This window comes from Vombatus ursinus, unplaced genomic scaffold, assembly GCF_900497805.2.
Source record: "Vombatus ursinus unplaced genomic scaffold, bare-nosed wombat genome assembly UNPS02014812.1, whole genome shotgun sequence".
In the NCBI taxonomy this organism is placed as follows: domain Eukaryota; kingdom Metazoa; phylum Chordata; class Mammalia; order Diprotodontia; family Vombatidae; genus Vombatus; species Vombatus ursinus.
In genome coordinates this window covers 46,081,787-46,091,682 of record NW_020954590.1, presented here as the reverse complement: position 1 = coordinate 46,091,682, position 9,896 = coordinate 46,081,787, and the positions used below count along the sequence as shown (strand labels likewise).

At 37.8% G+C, this 9,896-nt stretch overlaps 1 protein-coding gene across 1 annotated transcript in view; it reads right to left on the bottom strand.

Moving 5' to 3' along the window:
• Nucleotides 1-9,896, bottom strand: part of LOC114053942 (myomesin-1-like) — a 158,884-nt gene that overhangs the window by 26,568 nt on the left and 122,420 nt on the right. Inside the window, exon 23 of the mRNA XM_027877082.1 lies at nucleotides 637-793. Within this exon, the coding sequence (XP_027732883.1) occupies nucleotides 637-793 (157 nt within the window). The remainder of the gene's footprint in view (nucleotides 1-636; nucleotides 794-9,896) is intronic.

Below are 9,896 nucleotides of genomic sequence, written 5' to 3'. Positions count from 1 at the left end.
TCAACATCTTTAGCATTAATGGGAGTCCTTCAAACCTCTTATTTAATAATAGCTGCCATTTATATAGCATTTTACAGTTGCTAAGGTACCTTCTTCACAATAATCTTGTGCAGTATTATTACCCTCATTTTACAGATAAGATAATGAAGTTTCAAAGAAATGAAGTGACTTATACATAGTGCCACAGTTATTCAGTGGCAGTCAGGATTAGACTTCCAAGGCCACTGTTCTTTCAACACCAGTCAAAATTCTTCTGATATCACTAACGAAAAAAAAAATGAAATACTTTGCAACACAAATGTGAACTATTCTTGTCATCAGCATCCTTTAGCATTTATGTTGGCTTTGAGCTCTGTCCTTTTCTTATGTTTTGAGAGGGTCATCACCAGAAAATGGCCAAGAGGTGATAAATTTTTTCAGCCATAGCAAATATGATAGAGTCTACTAAATTGCACTCTACAATACTCTGAATTGGTGATGACTGTACCTAGGGCACTGAAATGATAAAAATGAAGTATGAGCTTTGACAATTCTGTGAAAAATGTATTGTCTCATATAAGTTTTATCTCCTCCTGACAAAGTCATCCCAATAGAAAGTAAAGAGGAAACCACTGTTGCTAATGAAACATTTCTTACTTATTGCCTTTGGTATCAACTTCTAGTCGAGAAGAGTCTTCAACTGGTACATAATCCTTGGACCAGATGAGTTGAGAGTCTTTGGACATCTGATCACATTCAAAGTTCAGTGAAATGACTCCATCATCATCAACATTGACGACAATCTCTTTGGTTCCTGTAAGATAAAAAAAGGGGGAATACTTATACTTTCTAGTAGAATCAATCAAATGAGTACCTTTTATTGTGATTTTGGGTTGGGGATGCCTCAGACTCTTTGATCATGTGTAAGGAAAGAACCCCAATTTCTATTTCCTGCTGATTGGCTCATCTGCCACCATCCCACCAAATTAAATTTAAGTAAATGTACCTTAAATAAACTGTGTGTTTGTATTCTGAGATGACACTTCCAATAGTGGAGATGGTGGACTATCTATACTCTTACATTCAGACCTCTTGGTGATCAATGTCACAGATTTATTTCTGGCCGTGAAACAAAACAGAGCTGGTCTACACAGGAACCAGATCTGTAACCTCAGTCTCATTAGCTTTGTGCTTTAATGAAAGAAAAAAAAGAAAGAAGGAAGGAAAGAAGGAAGAAAGAAGGGAGAAAAAAGGAAAGATGGAAAGAAAGAAAAAGGAAAGATGGAAAGAAAGGAGAAAAGAAAAAAGGAAGGAAGAAGGAAAGGAAGAAAGAAAGAAAAAAGAAAAGATGAAAGAAAAGGAGGAAAGAAAGAAGGAAAGAAAGAAAGGAAGGAAAGAAAGAAGTAAAGAAGGAAGAAAAAAGAAAGGAAAGAAAGAAGGAAAGAGAAAGATGGAAAGAAAGAAGAACCAAAGAAAAATGAAAGGAAGGAAAGAAGAAAGGAAGGAAGAAAAGGAAAGAAAGAAAAGAAATACAAATAAGGGAACTAACTAGGAAATAAAAAAAAGCAGGAAAAAAACTAGGGGTGAGTAGCAGGGGTGGAAAGAGGAGAGTCATAATGAGCCATTCAGGCTCCAAGAGTGAGGACCATAATATGTACATTTGGGCAAGGAGCAGGGAAAGTCCACTCAAATAAAAATTTTAAGAAAAATTCAGCTGATGGTGAGAGAAAGAATATGGGCCTAAGGCTATAGAGAAAAAGAAGGGTGAGGCCAGGCCAAAGAGGAGGGAGTGAGCTATCTGTGTGCTTCCTATTTTAACTAATTATCTTCTTTAACTAGTTTCTTCTTCTTCTTAACTAGTTCCTAAACTCAGTTGTTTGTGGCTGCTGAAGAGGTACAAGTGTTATAAACATCCTCCAAATTTCAAGATCCTGAGACCAAACACTGGTCACACCAACTTAGTTATAGTTTTGGGAGGGAGTTGTATTTTTATCTGTAACATCTTAAACAATGCAAGATCATACAATATAGACAAACCTGTTCTGCTGATGGCTCAGACTTAAATAAGCCTAAGTGAGCCATTTGGAAAAAAGCTTAGCTTCCAATTCTGCATTTACTATAGGAATAGTTCAGAGATATAAAGGACCCAGATTTTGGGAGACTTCAAGCTCTATAGGTTCAACTATGCTATTAGTTTGTAAAGAGTTATAGCTGGAAATTTGATTTTTAAATGATCTAAATGCATTTTAAATTATTTTTAAAATTTTAATCAGAGGTTTGGGGTGAAAGGCATAAAATTAGTTCATGTTTGGAATTAGGTATTTTTATACAATCAAATTCAATTGCCTCTAGAATGAACACAACATTTCAAAGAGATATATGTGCGATTTTTGTAGATATTTACATCTGTGTCCACACTTTGAGGGGAAATGAAAAAGTTATCCATGCTAGGACACTGATTCAACAGCTAGAATAAGGCTATTTAAAAACATATACCTAAGAATAAGTTTAAGTCAAATGATTTAATCCTAGAAAGGTGCAATTCTATTAAAAGCATTGGAAACTTTCGTACACCTAATATTTTCCAAGGGGTTGATAATTTTTCCTTTCGAGTGTTTTATAACAGGCAAGCATTTTGCTCGACTGTACAGTAAAAGCCATTAACAGAAAGCAAATTGGAAAAGGGTGCCCAGGGAAAGGGCAGGAGGACATTAATATGAGGTTCATCATTCCTGGGAAGTGAAAGCAAAACAGAGGCCTTATTCAGGAATGTCCTTCCTGAGGCTGCTGTTGAGTAGGCACCAGAAACCTACAAAGGATGGTTTTTGACAACTGCTAAAGCTTGGAGAAAGCCTGCAGGGGTGAGATGGGATGGAGAGGGGAGGGGTACGGTCTTCTTCTTCTTCCTCTTTTTTTAATAATTATTTTTGCAAACTGAAGTGAGGAGCAATCAAGGTGGTGACTTAGTTTACTCCATTATACCTTTGTTCCACATAGGATTTTTAAAAATAGCTCCAACCCATGGGGCCAGCCTTCATTTTGTTCTTCATAGCTCACACTAACCCTCATCAGTAAACATTTGGAACCTGTAGCTAGAGCTTAAAGATTTTAAAATAGCTCACTCTTTGGCACACTGTGGTCCACGAAGTGTTACCAGACACATTTAGCATGATTGAGTCACAGAGGGAATGTACGCTTTCATTCCACTGTACTCTGTGCTGTGAGAAGATGGAAACAGCAATGTCAAAAGCCAGACTAAATCCTTAATTGGCTATTTGTATATACTTCAGATGGAAGCAGTGACAGTCTGTACATCCTAATCGCTTATTTGCTTAGCCAATATGTTGTGTAAGCCTATATAAAAAGGAACTAAATCAGTTGGATATATGCTGCTTGTTACCCCTATGGGTTTGATTTAAAGTTTTAAAAGAAATACTGTTTAAGGCTCAGCAGCTTTTTTTTTTTCTTTTTGGTGAGGCAATGGGGTTAAGTGACTTGCCCAGGGTCACACAGCTAGGAAGTGTCAAGTGTCTGAGGCCCGATTTGAACTCAGGTCCTCCTGACTGGGAGGCCAGAGCTCTATCTGAGAAGTGCCTGCTTACTCAACAACTAAGGGAGTACCAAAACCAAAGGGATCAAAGCATTCTAATTTACTTTCCTCCCTATTGATTGTGTGTTTATTCTTTACCTCACCTGTCTGGAACTCAGCTATTTGGCAATATCATCTATCTAGAACACAGTCAAGAAATAGGAAGTAAGGAAAATGGCCATTGAACGCTCAAGATAATACGTTCGTGCTGCCAGGACCTCCCCCAAAGGCATATTATTCTTGATTTAGATACAGTTCTGGAAGGTTTAGTCATTGGATTTCCAAGCCCACTAAAATCCAGAAACAGACCATTAGAAAAGGGCCTGCCCTAGGTAAGTATACCTTGTAGCAGCAATAAAATGACAACTGACAAGGGAGGAAACAGGGAAAAAACCCTCTACAAATCAAAATAACTCAAAAGTACAGCTATCTGTGGCAATTTGATACAGACACAAGGAGCCCTACAACCTCAATTGGTCTCACAGCACAGAACAGTAATTGGTGCTCATATGGATGCTATTTAGTCATAAGAAAAAGTTAAATAATGTTTTGTACTCTGTTTAAGAAGGCAGAAAAGTATAATACATTTTAAAGATGCTAATTTACATTCACAACGGTCAAAGTAAAAAAACCCAACTTTGATTGCTTTAAGAGAATAGATAAATTCTCATCTCTCTAGAATACATGGCTATTCAGTCTTTCTGGATACCTCCTCAACCCCCCACCTCTCCCACACCCCGCACCCTGTGCTCTCTCTCAAAATTTCTTTATGTTTATTTTCTTTATGTTTTGTGTACATTGGTACATGGCATGTTTTTTTTCCTAATAGAATGTAAGCTCCTGGAGGACTGCTTCACTTTTGTTTTTGTATCCCTAGTGCCTACACAGTGACCGATACATGATAGCCCTCTAGTAAATGCTTCTTGGATGGTAATTAACTCGTTTTTTGAAATCTGAAGATAGTTGAGACTTTACTGTATTAAAAAAAAAACAACTTTGAGAACTGTGAAGGAAAATGCAAAGTGAAAAAAACTGGGTTCTTATTATAAGTCCCAATTATCATGTGCCCCTTTATCATAACACAGGATGTCTTCTTCAAGAACATATGGAGAATTAATAATTATATAAAAACATAGACTATTAAAAAGCCTGTTAGAAAGATAAACAAAATTTATTTTTATAACAAATGTGTCTGATAGTGTATGCAACCTTTTGCACTCATAGTCCTCCGTCTCTCTACCAAGTAAAGGAAAAGCTACACTGTTATTTTGAAAAGGAAGCAAATGGGATTACAACTTTTAACTTTTGAAAAATTGGTTTCACCAAAAATGTGCTAAACTTTAATCAGACATGGATAAATGCAAGCAAACAATTCTACAGATTTTAGGGGAGACTTGCAAAGAATTTGAAACTCAAGTGTACAATTCTCCAATCAAGCTCCTTACTGAATACTTAAAGTTGAGTGGAATGGGGAGCATCTACTTTAGGGATGTTGTGAGTCATGGTATGTGCTGAGTCCTGAGGGACTAGTACTTCGAAAGATGATAAGCTTGTTTCTTGGGTTACGTAGCCATCACAGTACTTTTGAGTTGCAATGGCTGAATACTAGCAATGTCTCAAAATCAACCTAAGGTAAGGTTTTGGTTAAAGAGTTTAAAATGTTGAACATGACAGGTTTCAACATATAAGCTCTCTGTTCTATGGGCTCCAGCACTGAGGCCTAACACTGTTTTACTCGTATCATGCTGCTTCCTTCTTGCGCTTCCATTGATTATTACAGGTCCCAATGTGGCGGTAGTTTGGAGAGTGACATAGCTCATTAGAATATTTTATAGCAATTCTCATCTTAATAATGACAAATAACTGGGGAATATTTTATTTTTCAAATGTGACTCTAACCAATGTATTACACTGTCCTTTAGAAAGGAAGGAACTGGTTTGACAAAATGCTTTGTGAAGGTAACTGGGAAAGCAACAGAGAGGATAGGTGATGATCAATGAAAGTGGAATCTTCTACTAAACTCTGAAGAAAAAGACATAATTTCAGAGATGAGGTTCAAGCAAAATGGAATCAAGAATTTTGACTCTACTAAAAAATAATTCAAGAACTGAGAGAATAGCCAATTTACTCATGAGGGATGTCTGATGAATGTTTAAAGTCTTTACCATGGGGAAAAGAAGAAATCCCTAATTAGATAGTGCCCCTTAAGCTGAGCTTTGGCCATTCCATGTGACTAATCTAATAAGCCTCTCCACTTTTAGCATGGAAGATCCTAGGAAAACAAACACACAGTATATTGCATTCAAAGTCTTTTCCAGTCTGGTAGGAACCATGGGAGTTTGGACTCTAGTGGTAGCTTTCCAGAGTTTTTATACTTGATTCTCCTCCTCATACTGTAAAATCCAGTGATGCTGGACTCTTTGCTCTTCCTTACACAGGACCCTCCATCTCTTGACTTTTTACTGCATTTCTCCCGTGCCTGAAATGCCTTCCTTCCTCACCTCTACCTCCTTGTCAGGCTTCCCTGACATCCTTCCAGTCTCAACTAAAAACCCATCTTCTTCAAGAGGTTTTTCCCAAATGATAAATGCTGGAGAAGATGTGGGAAAATTGGAACACTAATGCATTGCTGGTTGAGCTGTGAAATGATCTAACCATTTTGGAGAGCAATTTGGAATTATGCTCAAAGGGCTATAAAAATATGCATACCCTTTGACCCAGCAATAGCATTTCTAGGGGTATATCACAAAGAGATCATGCAAATGGGAAAAGGACCCACATGTACAAAAATATGTATAGCAGCTCTTTCTGTGGTGGCAAAGAATTGAAAATTGAGGGGATGCCTGTCAATTGGGGAATGGCTGAACAAGTTGTGGTATATGAATGTAATGGAATACTATTGTGCTATAAAAAATGATGAGCAGGCAGACTTCAGAAAAACCTGGAAAGACTTGTATGGTCTGATGCTGAGTGAAGTGAGCAGAACCAGCTTTATCAATTCAGCAGCATGTAAATAGGATGGAGGAGGTAGACAGTGGGTTGGGAGTTGGCAAGGGACAAGTCCCAAAGCAGGCATGTTTTGGTTTGTGAGCCATAATTATAACCTAATGGGGCAAACTCATCCAAGTGAAAAATGTAATCTTCCTCTTGGCAACCTAAAATGACCTCTTAAACCACTCTCAGACCCCATCCTCAGATCCTTTTCATACTCTTGTTGACTGATGAATTACTGACTGATTGGCTGATCAGGGGAGTTCTCTTATTAACCCAAGGAGAAGCAGGGTGGTAAGTCTTTGTTCCAGGCATTTGATTGCATCCTATAGAGAGCATGGAGCTCTCCTAGAGAATAGGTCTTAATGTTTGTGGAGGAATTGACTGGTTCTGATGCTCTTGGTACAGAATGTATGTGTGTATGGAGCTGTCCCTTTGTTCTGGCCTATAAAAAAGAGTCCACTCAGAGATTCAGGTCTCTTTTCCCTTTCTGGGCATTATCATATTCCTGAGAGTAAGGATAAGGGTATAATGGCTGTCTTGTGACAGAAGCACATGAGAAATGTATATGCTGTGCTTGAACCATCAAAGTGAAAAATTCAAGGACTCCATATTCCTGGAGAGGTACCAGCTTTGGGGAGGTAGTGGAGTGGCCTCTCAGTCTAAGCAGTTGTAAAAGGGGAACCACATGGCCAAGTGATAAGAACCTGAATTCTAGCTTTAGGAAAGATGCTCAAGAGCTCCTTATTTCAATCATCTGAGATAAAGGAGTGCTGAGTGCCCATCTCTTAGAGAACCATTACATGGCCCTTGAGGCTATAGAAACATCAGGGGAGTGTAAATTGTGAGCAAAAGACTTGGAATTTGCCATACACTATTACCATAAGTTATTTGGACAGTAGAGGAACTGAAGAGACTTGTCTAGTAGTCCTAAATATGTTTCCTTTCCAATAGGAGTCTGAGCCCTTTGAAGTAATGCCATAAGAATGTATGGGTTCCTAGGGTTTAAAGTGGGACTCTCCAGAATGTCTGAGGGTTGCCAATCTAACAACCCCAAAGATAATTCCTCCCAGAAAATTCAAATCACTAGGTATGGATGCCCATATAGGTAAAGAAGGATTCACCAGAATGTCTTAGGAGTTATACATAAGCAACTCAAAACTTTGTTTCCCTTCCACAGAAAAGTCTAAACTATAGGGTAATGCTATGAATTTAGAATACCTTAAGATCCTTGGGGAAATTAGGTCTCAACCAGAGAAGTAGAGGAATTGTATTGACCTGGGTTTCTGTGAGTCTTTTTATGTGGATCTGCATTTTTGTGGAGTGGGATGAAAATTGTCAGTCCTATGCCTGCTATATATTACACATTGTTACATTGAGTGCTTGTTTGGGAAAGGTGGACCCTTTTACCCACATCTAAGGAGATTCATACACGAACCAAAGAGACTGAATGGTCTGGAGGGCAATCCCAGAGGATGAACCTAGTCCACATAAAACAAACAAACAAAAATTAGAGCATGGGGTGCTGGTCCATTGGTTATACTCATTTTTAATGTGCAGTTTTTCCAGCTGATTCAATGCTTTCAATAAGTTTCTGCTTCTGTTTCATGCTCACTTTATTTTTAGTTCTTTATGCTGATTTTAAGGGCAATATAATAACATAGCTTTTAAAAAATTAATCATAAAGAAAGTAAACCATTTGTTTTATGTAAAGGGATCGTGCTTGATAGCTGCATAATATTTGTAACAGGCACTGATACTGCTTTTCCACTTTTATTTTTATGAACTCAATAGCAAAGGAATGAATTAGAAAGTAAATTTACCTCCAAAATGATTTAAAAGATAAAGAAAACTCTGAATAAGGTATATGTTTAAGTTGAATTGCTAGGCAGCCCAGTGTAGTGACTAAAGAGTTAGCCTTAAAGAGAGCAAGGTATTCACCTCTTAGCTCTCTAGGCAAGGCTCTAAGACTGCAAGGTGCAGACAAGATGGCAGACTAGCATTAGCAGGAGTATCCTCTTCCCCATACCAGTGGAATCTCAGGTCCAATCTCTACTCCTTAAACTTAATTAACTTTCATGTATCTGTACTTTATGATTCTTACAAAGAATTCTCTCTAATTTCTCTTTAAATTCAAAGCATTATAGATCAATGGTACTATTGCTTCCTCCAAACCTTAGATTAGCATTTGCCTTTTTCCAAGGGAACTTGTGACAGGTCTATAGAACTTTGGGGAAGGAAATCCTAACTCTAAAAACAAAATCTGAAAACAAAAATCCAAAGGTGTGTGTATGTGTATACACACATAAAATTAAAAAAAAATCCAAAACAATATACATATATGTGTATACATATACGTATTTATATGTGTATGTATGTATAAAGGATAGAGGTAGCAGCTTGGTGGCTGATGCTGTGGAAATGGTACCCAGTGGGTAGACACCAGAAAGTGGGGTATGTCCATATGGAGGAATACCTCCCACAGTCTAGGATAGATCAAAGCTTTGGCCACCCTACTCCCCAGGAAGTGGTTTTATAAATAACCTGTAGGATAGTTCCCTTCTTGCTGACTACATTCTCATGTTGACCAGTGTTGCCTGCTTGCTCCTGGCTTATTCTCTAGTGAACTGCATGGAACATTGACAGTATAGGTATTATTCATCCTGGGGTACTCTCCCATCAACTGATTTTTTTTTCCATATATACATATGCTATACAATATGCATATATATATATACACATACATATATGTGTATGCACATTATAAATGTACAGTTTATCTAATGGGTTGGCCCCTTTTCTCTAATGTACATGGTCTTTAATGCCCAATCTAGGACCAAAGGTGTTCTAGGCAAGGTTCCCTGGATGGGGATGCAATCCTTTATGGAACTCCATGGGTTTATTTCTAGCAAAAGGCCAAGTAAATCAGTTCATTTAGAAACTTTGGAAATAGAACTCATGAATGCCCATGAGTCTGGTGCTGATACAGTGCCTGGCTCAAAGTTGGAGCTTAATAAATGTTTATTGATTGATTCATTTGTACCTGACATCAACATCTGACACACTGAGCCTCAGAAGGTTTCCTGGAATGTCTGAGTTTCACTGTAACAACCAGAGATGTTTATTGAGCTTCCCTACCCCAGGTCCTCCCATATAGATACTGCTACTGATTCACCATCACTAAGGGATACAAATCAAGCTGCAGAAAGAATACTGGATATATAATGAGAAGACTTGGGATTAAATTCCATCTGTTTTACTTAATCAGTTGTGTTGTGTAACCTTAGGTAAGTCACTTCATCTTTGTTGGCCTCAGTTTCCTCACCTGTAAAATCA